We start from the raw sequence: 19,641 nt of genomic DNA, 5'->3' as shown, positions 1-19,641 counted from the left end.
AGCTTTGGGGGAAGAACAGAACTGTCTAACGGGAAATTGTAAGCTGTTTGCTATCAGAGGTACAGCATAAACCACTCTTTTGTTTCCACTGTATGATCCTCAGTGATGCCTCCTTGGCTCCCAACGTCTGTATGTGAGTAGATTCTTCAGATGTGGCCCGGTGGAGGAGGGGCTGGAGCTGGCAGGGGAAGCTGACATCTAGGTGGCACCATTACCTGTATTCATGCCTTTTCAACTCCAGTAGGCTATAAACATATATTTATTGAATGGGTGAATGAATAAATAAATGCATGGATTTGTTTATCTGCAGAAGCAGCAGATAAGGGTTTCTCTTTAACTGAGACTAGACCAAATCTCTCAGCCATTAATATGATAGGATTACTTAGTAAAGCTGGTCCAGAGGAGCTTAATAGATATTTGTGAAACTAACCAGTCACCAGTGACTGAGAAAGGTGCTGTTCTCTTGGTTGTAAGCATGTTCTTCCATGTAGAAAGAACTAAAGCTTTAATCTTTTTTTCTTAATTTTTAAAATGTTTATTTTTGAGAGAGAGAGGGAGAGAGAGGTGGTGAGTGGGGGAGGGGCAGAGAGAGAGGGAGGCAGAATCCGAAGCAGGTTCCAGGCTCCAAGCTGTCAGCACAGAGCCTGATGCAGGGCTCGAACCCATGGCCTGTGAGATTATGACCTGAGCCAAAGTCTGACGCTTAACTGACCGAACCACACAGGTGCCCCTAAAGCTTCAATCTTTGACGTAAGAAGACTGCTTTAATTATGAAGACCTTGGCCTTCTAGATTCCAAGCAAGATCTCTTACCTGTTTTCTGAATAAAGAAATAATGGTAAAATACAGAGATATCACAGTTCTCCATTTTCTACTGGAAGTAATTGCTCTCTCACTAATGTTTTCATAACTTCACAACAAACTAGTGCTCTGAGGTCACCACATTGTATTAAATATGCCATGCCTCTTGGGTTTTTCTATAACATTTCAAGGTTCAAATACATCCAGGTCCTGCATTTCATGTGGGGCCTGAAAAAAATGATTGCAGAGGCTTTGTTTTCTCCCTCCTTGCCTTTCTTTCTTGAAAACTTGTCAGCTTCTTTAGGGAAGGGAACCATGTTCACTCATTTCTGAAGCCCCATTGCCTGGCAATCTTTGGTCCACAGTAAGTTCCAGATAAATGCTTTTGAACTGAACTGCATGAGGGAGATTGCTGAATGCTGGTGCAATAATGGTGACCAGCTCAAGAATAGATTTGGGATCCCTGGAAAGGCCTCATCTTGACACCTTTACTTGTCATCAGAAGTATCCTTTAAGTGCACAAGAAACCAGACCCACAACTGGCAGAACCATAAAGTAGGTCCTTTATCAGTGTGATAAGGAATCATATCACATCTGTCTTGGGGGGCTGGACTTAGATCTTTTGGTAGAGAGCTTGGCTGATGTATCTCTTTTGTTCCAGAGGGGCCCTACATTTAGTAATTCCCACAGCAAGGCTGTCTTTTGAAATGTATTTACTGGAAAACCATCTATTGTTCCCAGTTGTCTGATAGAAAGGGAGTGGGGAAGGGTTTGGTTGTCACTGCAGGAGCCATGCTGGGCTCCTGAGATGCCACATTTAGTGGAACACATGACCCCAGAGCCTGATATCTGAGAGGAAGGGCTTAAGACTCAGTTATGTGAAGATAACATAACTCTTTGGACAGCTGGTTATTCAGTCATCATTCAACAAAATTTATTTAGCCCCTGCTATTCTAGGCACAGGGGATTTGTTCATGAAACAAAAGAAAAAAGTTTCTGCTCCCAGGATGCACGATGATACACACACATAAATGAGGATGATATCAGAGAGTAATATTAAAGTAGGGTGGTGTGACAGGGAGTGGCTGGGTTGTGATCTGGAAAGGCTTCTCACAGGTGTCACCCTTCAGCTGAGGCCTTGATTAGAAGGAGTCTCATCAAGAGCAGCAGGAAGAACATTCTAGCTAGAGAGAACAATCAGTACAGGGACCACATAGCCTTTCTCAGACAGCGTGGCATGTTTTCTAGGAACAGAAGAACACGTGTTGTGGGCAAAGGGGATGGTGGAACCGGTAGGGGAGGGTGGAGCTGGTGGGGTTGCAGCAGCTGCATCCCAGGCTGGCCCTGGGCGTCTGGGCCTCACCAGGGCTAACACTGTGCCCTGTATGCCTGGGCCTCACCAGGGCTAACACTGTGCCTTTGCTTTGCTTTTCCTGCAGACGACTTTGCAGAGGAGGAGGAGGTGCAGTCCTTCGGTTATAAGCGGTTTGGTGAGTACTGACAAAGCTCTTCTTCTTTGTGCTTGATACGAGATATTGTGGTAGTGCCATTGCTGGCCCTGTAACACACATGGATGTGTGTGGTTCTGAGGCCCAGGTTTGACTGGAAGTCAAGTCTCCATGTAACAGGTGGATTATTTCTCCTAATACTGAGGGTAATGGAGCAGGAGCCGTGCCCAGGCACGGGAGGTGGTGGGATGCTTATGGGGGTTTGCTGAATATAAGCCAGACGGCTTAATAGGCACAAAATGATGGGCAAGGTAGATCTGTGACAGGATAGGAGCAAAAATACACATGATTTCTCTATGTTAATATTGAGAAAACATCTCACCCCTTTACTCAGGCCTTCTTTTCATAACTTAGTGTTTAAATAAGAGGAAGGCTTTCTCCAGGCACCCAGCCAGACACAGGTGCCCCATGGTGGCTGGATAGCAGCCCCCAGAGGTATCCATGTCCTGATCCCCTGGAACTTGAGTGTTACCTTATTTGGCAAAAGGAGCTTTGCAGATGTGATTAAGTTAAAGCTCTTGAGATGGGGAGGTTATCCTGGGTTACGTAGGTGGGCTCTAAATGCAATCAAAGTGTCCTTATGGGAGGGAGAGGGATATTTGACAACTGACAGGAGAAGGTGGTGTGCTCTGAAGGTGGAGGAAGGGGCCACGAGCCAAGGAATACAGGTGGTCACTAGGAGCTGAAAAAGGCAAGGAAATGGATTTTCTGGTCAGAGCCTCTGGAGGAAGCAGGGCCCTGCCAGCATCTTGATTCTAGCCAACTGGAGTGGATTTCAGACTTCTGGCTTCTCAAACTGTGAGAGAAGAGATCTGTGTTGTTTTAAGCCACCACGTTTGTGGAAATCTGTTACAGCAGCCATAAGGAACTAAAACACGCTCCTCTGCCTCCCAGGCTGCCGCACACAGTGCTCCTCTCTCTTTGACCGTGCTTCTTGTGCTTCGCAATTTGGTTTTGAACCGGCAGTGAATACTCAAATTTCCAAAGACCGTTCAGGGGAGCTAGGGTTTTTCTGTCCAGGATGTTTCTGTGCCTTGGCAAGAAGAAATGAAGAAGGATAGAGGAGAAAATAATGAGTGTGTGTGCGTGCATGCATGTGTGTGTGAGACAGAGAGAGAGACAGAGAGGAAGGGAAGAAGGGAGGGAGGATGGAAGACAGAGAGAATGTGAAAGAGAATAAATCTATTTCCTGTTGCCTAAAAAAAAAAATGTCCTGGCTGGACTTTGATTAAAGTTAACAGTCCCCAGCTGCTTTGGCTCCCTCATTGCTTTAACATTTTTCCTTCTGGATATGCACTTCTACATTTCTTTCTGTGAAAAAGTAGGGCTTTACAATGGGAATGCACTGGCATCAAGCCTATGGCTGCTCCATTCACATGCTGGCAGAGATGCTCAGTACTTTCTCCCCTCCTCCACACTGCTGTTCTTTGCACATTACATATTTTGGGACTGGTGCCCTGAGTTCTGCGCTGCCATGGTGGGCTCACTGAAGGTGGTAGCAGGAGTGAAGATGATCCAAGGAATTATAAAGGAAAGAAAAATAAACAGAAATGAAAATGTAGAAATAAAAGAAAAATCAAACTTGTAAAAATAACGCAAAATCAACATTGGCATGCCTGTCTGTTTTGGAAATCAGTAGCTTTCAGATCTTTCTTTGGACATTCGTAGAAATGCAAAGAACCATGAGAAAAGATTTCTTTAAAAAGAGTGACCTTGAGAGAAATTTTATTTAAAGCTTCATGACTATGTAACTAGCTTGATGGGTGGGGATTTGGTGAAAACACACAAAAATAATAAGTTGCTGAAATATTTAATTTGTGGTGGATCAGTTATGTGTGGAAATCATAGACTGATGACTCAGAGGAGGCATGATAACAACTTACCAATATTGGAGATCATGAGCAGAGAGGCATGGTGAGAGTGATAGCAAATGATCAGAGTAGACGATGGGGGTAGAATTAATGTGAGACATTTTAAAAAAGGCTATGAAAGAGACATATGTGAGAATTCTCAGATTTAGATTTTAGGCAAAGTGATGGATATCCAGCATAGGGGTAGAGTAGAGTTTTGGAGATGGAAAAGCCTTTAAGATGATTTAAGTCAACCTTTAATTTTAAAGATAAGGAAGGTGAGGCCCAGAGAGATTAAGTCTTTGCTCAAGCGAGTTAGATTGGGTTGGATGCTGGGTGTTCTGCACCATAAGCAGGCATAGTTTGGGGGAAGAGTTGGGCAATAGAGTTGAGGTGAATTCTGAACTTCCATGTCCTAGATGTGTCCGTGTAGTTCTAGAACCCTAAAGTGGGTGCTGTCCCCACCACGGAGCGTCATGACTTTTGCAGGGTCTAGGGCCTGGTTTTATTTAAGGTAAATGAGTGTTTAGTTTTTAAGAAATAGCCAAAACTAGTTGGTCACACTGAGTGCAAGAGAACCCAAGAACCTATTCCTTCAAGTATGGTGAAACTTGAACCATTAAAGGAAGACAAAGTTGGTGTAAGGTGGTGTGGATGAGAGGCATCCCAGAGACCAGACAGCCCTGTAGGCCCTCCCTTACTTACTCTTGTAACTTTAAACCAGTCATTGAAACCTCATGGGCCTCAGATGCTGCATCTTCCCAGTGAGCAGAGTTACACCTGCCAAAGGAAGTAAGTGTATGTCACAGGCTTGTGAAACTAAGAGAAAGTCCTTTGAAAGTGCAGCACTTAGCAATACCAAGGGTGCTGTTATCCTTCTCCTGAGGCTGTTTTCACTCTCTGGACATTTTAGTACAGTCACTGCCAAATATCAAAGGGTGACAGGTCTGAAACCTCATTCCTGAAGAGATGTAAAGGTGTGATTTATCTCTCAACATGGTAATGTTGGCTTTTATTTTTGAAAAGTAGATGGGGTAACATATAGGGTCTGTTGTCTAATTTTAGGTAGTCTTCTTTATGCAAATCCCAACCTGAATTTAGACTACACTTGAACCAGGGATTTGTGATTCAGGAGGCAACGGGGCCACTCATAGTTCTAGCAAATTTTATTTGGTGGCTTGTTTCCAAAGTTATTTGTATACAGTTATTCAGAAACACTTGCTACGTGTAATTGATGCAGTTTACATAATAATTGTGCTTTTTGAAGTTTCATTACAAAGTTACAGTAAAGTGCAAAATGGATGATCTTCTCCAGTAATCTAGTGTAAGATGGTATTGTTTTAGGACAGCCAGCCCTTGACTATTTGGGGATTCATTATTCTATTTTGGTTTTAAGCAGGTCTTCTGTTTTTCTTCAGTTGCTTTTTTAAAAAATGTTTTATTTATTTTTGAGAGAGAGAGAGAGAGAGAGCGCACTAGTGCATTGGGGAGGGGCAGAGAGAGAGAGGAACAGAGGATCTGAAGCAGGCTCTCCTGCTGAGAGTAGTAAGCCTGACGCGAGGCTTGAACTCAAGAATCAGGAGATCATGACCTCAGCAGAAGTTGGATGCTCAACCGACTGAGACACCCAGGCATCCCACTTTAGCCTCTTTTTATGTCACACTTGTTAGCCCCTTTCCCAAAGTTCTGGACAAGTGTCTGGGGAAGAGACAGAGTTAAATCTCATGGATTTGCCATTCGTTTGCTTCTATGACAGAAGCTTTAGTGAGGGGAAACTTCGAAAGGTTAATGAAGTAAGCATATCCAAGCTTTAATCAGGTTCGCAGGGTCAGCATTTCTTGGTCTCAGCATGCAGAGCTAATTAATTTGGGATGTAACTATAGTTACAGCTTGGCAGAGTTCACTCTCTGGAACACGAGGCACCTGTGAATTAATTTTTTACTTTCTATAGATAGAATACAACCTATACTACAATGATACCTTTCTACATATTTCTCAGTTACTATTTTCTTCAAAATATCACATGTGGCTCAAGTATATTTTATTATAGTTAGCAGAAAGGGAAGGAGAATCAGTTCATATGATAAAGGACAATATAAATTTATAAATTTTGGAACTTGTGATAAATTGATCCAAGAATGTCTTCTGAAACCTTCCAATTAGTCATATGATCAACATGAACGCATCCCAGGTTTTGTTTTCTTAAAATTTTCTTTACGAAAATGATGTGGAGTAGAAGGAATGAAGAATGTCATTTCAGTTCCAAGGGATAAGTGTATCAGAATTCCATAGGAGAGGGGGAGAAGTGTGGGAAGAGGGATGAGTTACAGAACATGTGTAGAAATGATCATAGCAAATCCAGCTCACATTTGAGTATCACATTTATCTTTCTAAAGGACTTACATATTTTCCCCTCTTAACAACTCCATGAGAACAGCAGGCCAGGTGTCATCTTTCCTGTTTGATGGCTGCTTTTAATCTTTCCTGAGGCAGTGTGGGGCAGTGGTTAGGTGTATGGGCACTGGAACCAGGTGGGTGGGCTTACTCACCAGCCGTGTGACCTTGGATGCATTAGTGTCCAAAATTGTGAAGTCTGTTTCCTCACTTATGAAGTTTGGGTCATAATAGGCCAACTACATGAAGTTGTGGAATTAGATATGATGCTGGGTTAGCACAGTGTCTTGCACACTGTGAGCAACCCATAAGCATTGACCATTATTCTAATATTAGGTTACTTCTTGGACCTTCTGGTCCTGCTGCTTGAACATAGTGCCTAGGATTTAGCAAACCTCTGGAACCTTCTGATGTCTAGCAGCCTCATTAATTCTTGTTTTATCATATCTCTTGCTTTACTGCTAAACACTAGGAAAGGTGAGAAGACCTGGGGACAGGAGCCCTTTGCCCCAGCACCCTGGGGGTGGTATGGGCGTCTCCTGGTGAGTGTCATGCCAGATGTCTTGGGCCCTCCCTTTAGAGCCTGCTTTACTCCTTTCTGTGCTGGGGCAGGAAGGAAGCCTAGACCAACTTTGTTTCCTTGGTTGCCTTGGGTTTTCTTGAGTTATCTTTGGAATATGACCTGGTATAATAATAGGATGTCCAAAGCTGGAATGGTAGAGGAGCAAGAGATACATGGTTCCGCCTGTGAAAATCATGGGTAGATTTAAGGGTTACAAGTGACCAACTGGGAGTGGCTGGAAACATTCGTTGTTTGTATTTGACAAAGCTGTGACAAAATTGCTTCCTTGAGGCTCACCTATGAGGAGCATTAATAGCTATGAGAGAAAAAGATCTGAAAAACTGCAAACTGTGAAAGAGTAACAAAAAGTTAAAGGAACCATTCTCTGTGGAGTAGATCTCCAGTCTTTGGTAAAAACTAAGTGAGGAAATTCTGAGAGAACTGTTTAAGGGATACAGTCCCAGAAAGGGTATCAGATGCCTTTTCCTAAGTGTGTTCCGGCAAGTGTGCCCTTGAATAGTTTTGTTCATCTACAACATCACAGGCCTCCCTGTACTTAAAGTTTCAAACATGCTGGGCTTTTTCTTTTTCTTTTCTTCTCTTGAACTATAATTTCAGATTAGCAAGAATATTTTAGCGGTTTAATCTTCAGCACAGGCTGCATGTGGAAGCAGCTTGAGAAATCTATGTAGAATACAGCCAGGTCCTGCTCCAGAACGGCACCCACCCTCCTCCTTACCTACACCATCCTCCAAAGACATAGGCATAAAAGTTCAAATCAGTGACTTCAGTTAAATCATTGAGCTATTTCTTACCAGGGGTTTTAGAGGAACTGAATGTCTAAAGATGTGGAACACCAGGGGAACCTGGGTGGCTCAGTCGGTTGAGCATCCGACTTCAGTTCAGGTCATGATCTCACGGCTCGTTGGTTTGAGCCCCACGTCGGGCTCTGTGCTGACAGCTCAGAGCTTGGAGCATGCTTCAGATCATGTGTCTCCCTCTCTCTGACCCTCCCCTACTCACACTGTCTCTCTCTCTCTCAGAAAAAAAAAAAAAAATTTAAAGGTGTGGAATACCACATAGGCTCCTGAAAAATAGTGACATATATTTGCTTAGTCAGACAGCCAGAAGGAAGAGCTCTTTCTGAGATACATGGTGCATTTCTGCTTTCAATGCAGAGGATTGAAAGAGTTTTCGAAGAGGATGCTGAACTGTGTTTGGGAAGCTGCTCAAAATAAACCCTTGGATGCATCAACCTCTCACTATTTGGGCTTGAGGACCAGGCTGCCTATCTCTTCTTTCTCAGGACTGTCCTAGAAGCCTGTCTTCATTGTTGGGTTTGGAGAAGGCCCTGCTTTGAAGTTGTCCACCTCCAACAACAAAGGAGGGATCCCCACATCCCTCTCACCAGGGCCTTGCGGGACTGACACCAGCAGACTGACTGACACTCGGTTCCCTGAGAAGAATGCCAGGAATGTCCATCATTTCCTGTCCGGAATGACTCAAGCTCACTCGGGGCTGTTCTTTCAGCAGCACCTTTTCTAAGCATCTCTGAATGGAAATGATATAGGATCAGATGCAAAGGGCTGACCTGGGTAGAGACCAGATTAGGGCAGGAAACAGGAATCTGAGTATCCCTGTGGGATTTCCTGGAAATGTTCAAGCCATTTGCATCACTTCATGGGAGGGTTTTATTTACGTGGCTTTGTAAATCCTAATGAAGTTGATATTTCTGATTTTATAAGAATTTGGTGTCAATGGCTTGTGGAGAAGTAGACACAAAAGAGATTCTCAGTCAGAGTCACCTTGAAGGGGATTTGTAGAATGGCTCACCTTACTTTCTGCTTCCAGTCCGGCAGGCGGAGTTCCTGAGACCTAAGAACGGGAGTTGGGTGGCTGTCACTTTCTTTTAAATAACCGAAGGAGACCTAATTTTTATCATTAGAGACAGTATTCACACCCTCTCTTGCCACCAGTGTTTGTCCAGGTTTCACTCTGCTCCCATCAAGGTCCTCCCTGCCATACCTTCTAGCTCATAAGTAAAAAATTTGTTTCACATGGTGTTCCCATGTGATTGTGATTTTTGTTTTACCATTTTCATGTGAAAGAAATCATTAAGCATCATTTCCCATTTCTTGGCTATCTATTATGTGTTAGGCAGTTTCCCACTCATTAGTTCATTTAATTCTTTCAGAAATCCTTTGAAGTGGGAATTACCTGCAGTTTGCAAGTGAGGACTGAAGCCCATAGAGCTGAATGGCATGGCCAACATTTGGATTCAAACTGACTTCAGTCCCCATTGATCTTTCCAACACAGAGACACATCCATTCTCAGAGCATCTCAAGATTTTTTTTTAATGCTTATTTGTTTTTGAGAGAGAGAGAGAGAGCTTGTGGAGGAGGGGTGAAGAGAGGGGAAAGAGAGAGAATTCTAAGCAGGACCCACATTGTCGGGGTAGAGCCCGACATGGGGCTCCATCCCAGGCACTGTGAGATTATGACGTGAGCCAAAATCAAGAGTTGGATGCTCAACTACGTGAGCTACCCAGGTGCCTTGCATCTCAAGATTTTGATGGGAAAACAAATGATCTTATGTTTATGTGGATTAAATCAGCAGCTGTATTTACATGGTCTCATGGTTCATAATTCATAATATTGAATACTTGAGCCCTGAATTTTTCAACCATTTTAAGTAGAATTCCTCCCTGCCCTTTCCTGGTTTGCATTCACTTATGAATCCTGGTAAGAGTGTGGGGAGAGAGAATAATTTGGTTTTCCTACAATTGGGTTGAAGCTGAATGTGGTTTGATTTTATTTTTGGAAAAACTAAGGGGAAAAAAATCTCCTCAGCCATTTTTCTGCTCAGACAGCATGAAGGCATTAGGTTGTTACCAGTGCTTGATCGTTAGGGGTAGGGTGGGAAAGAGTGATTCCTTTTGGTAGCAACTCCAAGTAACTGAAAACAGATGAACTCTGAAATTTTCCTTGAAAGACTTGAGCTGTTCATTTGGAGGCCCCCTGGGGAAGGGAGCGATGTCTGAGATTCGTGGGTTTTGAGGGAAGACACGGTCCTCAGCAAAGTTGTGAACTGGAGTGGCTCTTGCCTTCCCCCACCATCCCTGCTGGTGACTCTGTGCTGCAGGATGCCGGCTAGTCTTTTGATTCCGACAGTCTGGTTCACATGCTGGCTTTGCCCCTTACCACCAAATCAGCCAAACTCTCGAAGTATCACTTTGCTTATCTGGGAAATGGGAATAGCAAGAAAACCTTCCTTGCAGGATGTATGAATTATAACACTTATAGGGGCCAGGTATATAGTCGGTCTGCACTGACCTGTGGCTGCAGGTAAATTGCTGGTGACTCTCAACCCTCTTGCCCCCTTCCCCTCCATTCTCCAGGCACCAGCCTCCCGTGTTTGTGTTACCTCTGCTCTCCCTTTGTGAAGCCTGGTAGGCCTCATGCTCTCTGACCCTTCCTGCCTCTGTCCTCCCTCCATCAAAACCTCACTGCCCTCACTCCTATATACTCTTCCCTGCACCAGGACCATATTTTGTTCGGGGAATTCTGAGGGAGTCTATTGTCTCGTAGGCGTTTTAAAATATAATGAAAGACTTAGTGGCCACTAGCAAAGAATATATTTTAAGGGAAGAAACATATGCTGAGGCAAAGACAGCTTTCTTGGAGAGGTGACATAGCATCCTGATGGCTGAGAGAGTGTTCCCTGGGTTGAATTTCTGGCTTTGCTGCTTAGTAGTGAGACAGCCTTGGGTAAGTTAACTTTTCAGTGCCTCATTATCCTCATCAAAAGATGGTAGTAATTTGAGTATCTACCTGTAGGGAAGTGAGAACTGAATGAGATAAAATACTTAGAGTACTGCCTTGCATGTAAAGGGAAGCACATGAAAGTATGTATTATGAAAAGTGACACAAATGGTTACATGTTGGCTGCTGCAGCAGGTCCAGGTAGCTGAAAGAGTCTGTGTTTCAATGTCTTTTTGGAAGCAAGGAAACTATCCCAGAAAGCCTTCAGTAGACTGTCTGTCACAGGACATTGGCCAACATTGAACCTCAATCTTTTCCTGAATCAGTATGGACAAAGGGAATGGACTGGCTCTGGTTGGCTTGGGCTAATTGTTTAGGATAGTATGTATAGTGAGGAATTAAGGACTCTGACCACTATTATCATATAGAACTTAATATCCATAATATAATATTATATATAATATTGTTACATTTGTAATTTAATGTTAATGTAGACAATGAGTAATTATTAATTATTAAATAACAATGTGGTTTACTTATAATGTGATCCATTATTACCTATACTGTGTTCCACTTACAGAATTATCATGTTTTATATAGCATGTTGAAAAATTCAGTTTATTCACAAAATAATTACAAGTTTACTTTTCAGTGACTTATAATTTTGTTATAAGTGGAGCTACAAGGTGCTGAGCTCTCAAGAATACAACTCTCATATTGTATTCTTAGTGGATACAACTCTTGCCACAGGAAACATTGTGAAATTGGTCTCCTGAGTCATAACTGTAAGCATTTTGTGCATCTTCCGATGTTTTTCATTTTGTATCCTTTCTATAAGTTTTTGAAAACTGACATTTGGCCCTGATTGAAACAAGCTTCTCTTTTCATATGCTATGATAGGTTTTTTTTTGATTGGTGTAAATATTTCCATACACAGATCAATTTCTTTCATACACTGAAAAGATGAAGAACTGTAGACTTGTCAGGAAAACAGGAGAATGGAACTAGAAGTCTACAGAAGTTCTGGCAGAAACTTAGACTATATTCTTATTCCAAATGCCTAAAGATGCCTCTGTTCTCTAATACTTGAGATAATAGCCTTTCTATCATGTTCTTGTTCTATGAAGCAGGAAAATGTGTAAGTAAAATTACTGCTGACATTTTAGATAGAGTTTTCAACCTGAGCTCAGGCATTCAAAGCAGTGTGAGAGATAAGCATATTCTTCCCCTTTGGGTTTTATTTGATTTTGTACTTGTAAGAGGAAGTCCTCATGATAGTTCATATTTAATACTTTACTGTGGCCATTTGATGAAGAATATGAAGATGTAGTGATTGCTCTACCTCACATTTTACTTAGCAATCTTACTGTTGAATTGCTTTTGAAATAATTGAGGAGAGATGGGAATACTTATCTTTCATATGAACTTTCACTGACTACCATGTGCTGCGGATTGCAGTACAAAGATAAAGAAAACAAGGTCCCTTTCTGGACTATTAATTATCATCGACATTTATAATTCATTTTTTAATTTCTCAGAAAATAAGAGGTATAATAATTCTTATGAAAACAAAAAAAATGCTTTTAAAAATCTGCATACTAGTGATAGCCTACTTGAGAAGCCTCAACAAGGGATTCCTCCAAAGGCTCATAAAGTATAGGGAGAGTAAAGAGCTGCCATGATATGACAGTGATATGCTATATGAACTAGGGTGTCAGAAATTCGTGTATAAATTCTGCAAGTGGAAACAGAGTAAAATAGTTGGGAAATGGCTGGGAGTGGGATAGCGGGGAGATGTTCCTTGGCCCAGAGAAAAGGCAGGTGAAGCATTAATAGGAGTTTGGGGAAGAGATTCAGGCAAGCAAGATGGGCTTTACACAGTGCTCTTTTCTTAGGAAATAGATGCACTTTGTGAGATTTGCTGAGAAATTGAAGCAAGCAAGACTCATGAGAAAATGTCATTCTTAGTCAAGGCAATATGAAAATGATGTGACATTTATTAACTATCCATAATGTTTGGGCATTATGCACGGTAAAGAAGGGAGATGTCAGCTTTGCCTTTGGGAATTTCTGATTTAATGAAAAGCAGACAGAGTTTCCCAACACTGGTACATTTGCATAAAAGAAAAATATCAGCCAACCCTACAAATTGTTTCCCCACCCACCAGCAGAATTTCAAAAGGCACAATAGAGGGCACCACATGCCAGATGGAATGTGAGCTGCCTCTTTCTGTCTCCAGTGTTGCTGTAAGTTCACTGTTGGCAAAACTTCAGTGGTTTCCGGGTAAGGTTGGGACTGTCCTTTGTACCCGCCCCTTCTCGTCTGTGCAAGTGAAGAGCGCGTACATAGAGTCCCTTTCCTTTGCTCCAAAGAAAAGATTCAGGATGAAGTGTAAGAATCTGTTTGATATAAGCCCATGAAAGAAAGTTGGAAGGTAATTTCCATCTCCATATGGCATACATACCATTGACCACAGCTGTTTGCAAACTGCTGCCATGTGAATCGACTCTGCTTGTTAATGGCAGCTATATTCGTTTAAAACACAACTCAGAAAGTGTGTATAAAATAATTTGGTTTGGAAGCCTTTATTATTTGTTGCACTTTTGATAGACAAACTGTATCTCCTATAAACAGTGAAGCCTGTGAGGATCTCAGGGAGACCAAGTGACCTTAAACTCGTAAATTTATACCACTAAACCTTCATTTGCTCTTTATGGAAACAGGGATAACAAAACCACCTATGTCACAGGGGCATTACGAGGATTACTTGATGTAAGTGAAGTACTTCTCAAAATGCCTGGCACTTACAGGGTCTTCCACAAATGCTCATTACTAATCAAGACAGAAAGACAAAGATAGAAAACTAGATTTTGTGAAAATAACTGAGTTCAGTACTTCATTTGAGTTCTGTCTCTCCCATCCTGTCTCTCCCTCCGTCTCTCTGTCTACACATGCACACTCCCCTACATGTGCTTGCATGACTGGATATCTGAAGAATGGAGTTCAGAAGTAGTCTTTTTTGTTTGTTTGTTTTGCACACATATTAACTAACTAGCTATGTGAATTTTGCAAAATGATGTAAACTCTCTGGGTCTCAAATAAATTTTTCTTCAAAATGAATGGGTTAGAGTAGGTGATTTTAAGGCCTTCTTTAGGCCATGCAGTGTTATGGATGTGATCTGTAGTGTCATCCATAGCTCTATTCTGCCCCTGCATTTTATTTTATTTTACCTTTATTTTCTAAAGTATATTTAATTTTGAGAGAGAGAGAGAGAAAGAGAAAGTGAGGGAACACAAGCAGGGGAGGAACAGAGAGAGGGAGAGAGAGAATCCCAAGGAGGCTCCGTACTGTCAGTGCAGAGCCCAGTGTGGGGCTTGAGCTCAGAAACTATGAGATCATGACCTGAGTTGGATGCTTAACTGACTGAGTCACCCAGGCGCCCCTGATTTTAAATACATATTATTATTTTTTCTTTTACTTACTTCAACAATTCAGAGTAAATATTTTGGCACCCTCCCTTTAGATATATTTTCCCAGTTCTGAAACAAAAGTTAGTTGGCTAAAATTGACAGATGGAAAACTCTCATTAGTTTTGTTCAAAATATTAGTGATCTCATGATTATTGGTTCCCTTCCTGTAACTTTAGAGGTACTGAAGCATTTTCTAGGCTTATGTGTTTTGAACTCACTTTATTCCAAATTTCTACACTCCATCGTGAAAGATTCTGGTCCCTCCCAGCTTCATAAAATCAGTGGGTCATTATTTAAATATACATGTCTGTAAATTTAATAAAAAACATAATGTTTCCATTAATAATCCCAAGAAAACTTACAGTTTCTCTCAATTCAGTGATCTGTTTATATTTATCATATTGTGAAATTTTTTTTTTGCTTCTTATGTTAATGAAAGCCACATTGAATGAAAACATAAATCTACTAGTTATCAGCAAAGGAAAACAATCACTTTAGCCATGCTCTATATTAAGATGGCTTGCTGGGAGCAGTGACTTCCTTACCTTCTCAGGTTAATAACCAAGTCTTAGAATCCATCCAACCAAAAAAAAAAAAAAAAAAAAAAGTGCCAGGTGGTCTTCTGTGCTTTGGGGATTTTTTTCTTCCTCTGAGATTGTGGTTATGTAAGTGGGAACACTTACGTTTTAAAAGCTCAGCTAGTCCTTCTCCCAGCTGGGATATTATTAAATTGATTCCTTCCCTCTCTGCCTTTTTGTATATACTTAACCTCACTTTCAAAATTGTGAATAAGTCAGAATTTAGAATGGAAGGAAGAAGAAAAGAGTATTAACTCCCCCCCCCCCCCCATTTTCATTACAAACACCTATAAAAGGTGGATTCTGGTAAGTTCAGTCTTTTTTTGTCCCCCCTGCTGAGCACAGGCGGTGGGTTGGTTATGTATACCCACATTTGGAGAGAGCTGAAGAATTTGGAGTTCCAGGATGCTCAGGGAAGGACAAGGAAGGAAAGGACCCATGTGTGGGAAGATCTAGAGGGAGCAGAGTGTGCTTCAGGTTTCAACATTGGGGTATGAAGTGATCTTATTTAGTCCTCAAGGGCAGGGCTTATAGGCAGAAGGGAGTGAACAAACCCTTGCATCCCTACAGTTACTTTTTTTTTTTAATATTTTTATTTATTTCTAGGAGAGAGAGAGAGAGAGACAGAGACAGAGACAACGTGAGCAGGGGAGGGTCAGAGAGAGAGGGAGTAACAGACTCTGAAACAGGCTCCAGGCTCTGAGCTGGCAGTCAGCACAGAGCTCGATACGGGGCTCGAACCCACAAACCGTGAGATCATGACCTGAGCGAAAGTCGGACGCATAACTGACTAAGCCACCCAGGCGCCCCTACAGTTACTTTTTTAAAATATATTTTTTCTTAGCCATGGTGTAAGTTTAATGGGGACAGATACAGTGTCTGTTTTTTTCATTACTGTACCTAGGACAGTTCCTTAGCTCAACAAATATTTGTGAAAGGAAGAGTAATATGTTTTGTGTGATTGCTTATGATGTGCATTGTACTCAGGGTGTTTTCTTAAATCTTACTGAAGCCCATGATCTGGCAGGCCTTTCCCCAAAGGTGCCTGTGTGTGGACAAAGAATATTTTCTAAAGTTGAATTCAGGGAAGGCAGAGGCCCAGACCTCACATCAAATAGTCAGTTATATCACGGACTCAGATCCAGGAAAAGGAAAAGATAGCAGTGGCCAGGTCCGAGACGGGAGGAGATAAACTCAAGCCAACCTTGGGAAGGAGGTCAGAAAGTGACTAGTGTCAAAGGGACAAGACTGAGCAAAGCCAGGACCTGCTGAAGCAACTGAAAATCTCTAAGGTAGGACCAGGTGTCTCTTTGCTTCTTCAGAAAGATACTGGGAAGGTCCTTTTGCTTAATTTGAATTTACTTCATTTCTATTAAACTTAATTAAGATTATAGACCTCTTGTGATGTACAAATACACTAGGAAGTTTTAGAAAGGATGGTGGTTCCTAATGGTCACCTGCACTTCAGGGTGCAATGTTTAATCAAATTGCTTTCTCCATAAAATCTCGCTGAAGTTCTTGAATCTGTTAGTAAAAGGTTCATGTTTCAGAGATACGAAAGGTTCCAGAAGCTTTGGATTGAAGGCACCTAGGATTGGGGAAGAAGAGTGTCGAGATGTAGAGCAGGAACTTGGAGAGGAGAGTGTGAAACACAAACTTTCCATAATAATTTTCTTTAGTCTATTCCCAAATCCCCTTTCTTTCCAGAAAGCAAGTGAGAAAAGGCCATCTTTATTTTTTTTATTTTTTCCTTAGTTTATCATCAAATTGGTTTCTATATAACACCCAGTGCTCATCCCAACAAGTGCCTCCTCCATGCCCATCACCCCCCTTCCCCTCCCTCCCACCCCCTTTAACCCTCAGTTTGTTCTCAGCATTCAAGAGTCTCTCATGGTTTGCCTCCCTCCCTCTCCCCAACTATTTTTCCCCTTCTCCTCCCCCATGGTCCTCCGTTAAGTTCCTCCTAATCCACCTATACATGCAAACATATGGTATCTGTCCTTCTCTGCCTGACTTATTTCGCTCAGCATAACACCCTCAAGTTCCATCCATGTGGATACACATGGCTGGGTTTTGTTCTTTCTCATTGCCATGTAGTATTCCATGGTATAGATAAATCACATCTTCTTGATCTGTTTGTCAGTTGATGGACACTTAGGCTCTTTCCATGTTTTGGCTATTGTTGAGAGTGCTACTATGAACATTGGGGTACATGTGAGAAGAGACCATCTTTAAAGAGGCTTGAGGGAGAGTGAAGTCTGCAGTTCAAGGGGAAGCTGCCTTTAGATAGAGGTCCCCAGAGTAACAGTGGTGAGCCGGAGGGTGAGCTGGCTTCCTTGGGCCCTGGTGCTGAGCCCCTCTGTGCATGCTGGGAAGAAGAACTCCTCAACCAAGTTCTGTGAAAAGAGTTAACTTTCACTAGGAAGAGGAGGTTTGCATGATTCCTGGGCCCTTCGCGAGAGCTCCTGGAATAAAATCCTAGAGTATCTGTTATCTACTTATCATATCCTACCCCTGTGCTGAAGTCTGGGATTGTATTGCTGAAATACTGTTGGGTATCAGTATTTATGGTCCTCATAGTCTAACGGGGGAGGAAAAAATTAACATAATTATACTTAGTTTTAAAGATATTTGAAAGGAAATAACGGATAGATAGAGGACCCTGATTCTAAAATTACTAATTCTGCAGGGAGGAGAGGAACATGTGATCAGAGAAAGGAATAGAGAAAGATGATTGTTTAAGAGAAAGGGCATTAAAATGAGGGAGTCCCTAGGCAGTCCGTGTGAGGGCCTCGAGGAGAGACAGAATGAAGATACAGCAAGAGAATCAAGGAGCATTAAGTACCAGTCTTCATGGAGAAAAGTACTGGGGCCAGTACCATCAGGGAAATACACATACACCCATAAGCAGAGGTGCCCCCCCCCCCACATCTGTAATCCAGTATCAAGTGATAGTTGTTAAATGCTGTGTGGCTTAGGCTCCTAATATCTGCCAGATGCCCTGGAAGATTCAGAATAATAAGTCTTAGTCCCTGGGGTCAGGATGTTACAAGCAAGTTAAGAAGACAAAAGTTACTTACAGGTAACAGTAGCACACGATACCAGTGAATTATATCAGTAGTGCTCTGCGGTGAAGGAAGAGAAAAACCATTGCAGCAGTCTGGGGCTCTGGGTGAGGAGAGGCAGGAGTTAGCTCAGGATGCATGTGGGGATGGGAGAAAAGGTCCCCAGAGAGAGAAACAGTTTTCCTAACTAGAGCTGGGTTGTAGGGAGGGTGTGGTTGAGGGTGGGTAAGGAGCCAGGCTCGGGAGCTGAAAACCAGACAAAAGAATTTAGAATTGATTCAGTTAAAATAGCCCATCTCTGAAAGTGTTTTAACAGAGCAGTCTGTGTAGCAAAAGGGGTATTAAGGAGTATTGAGGGTGACTGATGTGATGTTGCCTCGCAGTGTTTTACAGAAAGAAGAGAAAGGGGCAGTGAGGGGATGGGAGATGGAGCTATAGCTGTCACCAGTGAACAGGCTGATAACGTACTTGTGACAAGGGGAATGAAGTGAGAGAGAGACACTGTAATCTGTGACTCCAAGATGTCTGCAGACTCTTACTGTGGTCCTGATAGCATCTGGCACTGAGGTTCAGAGGTCAGCACAGGAGACACAGCTCGGTGCAGCCCCTGCTCGCACCACAGAGGAATGCAGGCACTTGCATTGCTTAGGACCCAGGCTGCCACCTTTCATTGCATTGAGACAATCAGGCAACTAGTTATTTTTCTTTGTGGTTTATTATTTTCTTGATTCTAGTCGATCTTTTTGGTTTGGTTGGTTATTGGGAAGTGTCTGAAAAGCAACTATGGATAGTCAAGTAGAAATAATAGGCACTTTTTTACTAAGCAGCAGTTATTTCACCGGTGTGCAAGTGTGGTCTTGGAAATGTTTTTGGTTTCAGGGAAATAGGAACAAGAGTAAACCAAGCCTAGAACAAAACAGTGTAAAAGAAATATCAAGCAAACAATCGGGGAGGATAACACTCTGCCGTGGGTAAGTAAATGGCTTCCTGGAAGCTCTGATGCTGAAGGCCGGCTCTAGGGTCCTGGGGTTGGAAGCTGATGTTGGAAACCAAGCTTGAGGAGGAGGAAGTGGTGAGTGAGGGCTGAGCTTCCCAGGAGGAAGCAGGGCCTTGCAGTTTGAGCCTGTGCTTCTGCAGACCTGCCACCCTATTGTCTAAACCCCCTCTTGCCACCCCCTCCTCTGGAAAGACTGGCTTTCTCCTTGTTGCCAGGGAGGGCTTCAGTCTGAGATACTGCACTTTGTATCTCTTCGTGTACTCTGGCTAGGGAAAAATTAACCTGGAGCTTCTTTGCTTTGCCTTCTTTAAGTAGGAGAAACATACTTTAGCATTTCACCCATTGTATTGGTAGAATGCCTCCATATCCATATATCTGTGGTCATGTGGACAGTCTCATATGAGCACTTGATAAGATGTGGTATGCAGGGGCCTCAAACATCAGGTGGAGTCATCTTTTGTTGTTGTTGCTTTTTTAAATAGCAGTCCTATTGAGACATAACTCACATATGATACAACTCATATGATACAACTAACTGATTTAAAGTGTACAGTCGGATAGTTTTAGTGTATTCAGAGTTGTTCAGTGATCACCAAAATCAATTTTAGAATATTTTCATCACCCTAGAAAGAAACCTTGTACCTATTGGCAGT

At 42.3% G+C, this 19,641-nt stretch overlaps 1 protein-coding gene across 1 annotated transcript in view; it reads left to right on the top strand.

The window, feature by feature from the left end:
• Positions 1 to 19,641, top strand: part of COLEC12 (collectin subfamily member 12) — a 205,044-nt gene that overhangs the window by 16,623 nt on the left and 168,780 nt on the right. The window contains exon 2 of the mRNA XM_039218332.1: positions 2,240 to 2,290. Coding sequence (XP_039074263.1) covers positions 2,240 to 2,290 — 51 coding nt within the window. The remainder of the gene's footprint in view (positions 1 to 2,239; positions 2,291 to 19,641) is intronic.

The sequence above is a fragment of the Hyaena hyaena genome, unplaced genomic scaffold (genome assembly GCF_003009895.1).
Source record: "Hyaena hyaena isolate Hyena2069 unplaced genomic scaffold, ASM300989v1 scaffold_14, whole genome shotgun sequence".
Lineage (NCBI taxonomy): Eukaryota > Metazoa > Chordata > Mammalia > Carnivora > Hyaenidae > Hyaena > Hyaena hyaena.
The sequence above is the reverse complement of the archived record's forward strand: the minus strand, read 5'-3'. Positions and strand labels throughout refer to the sequence as shown.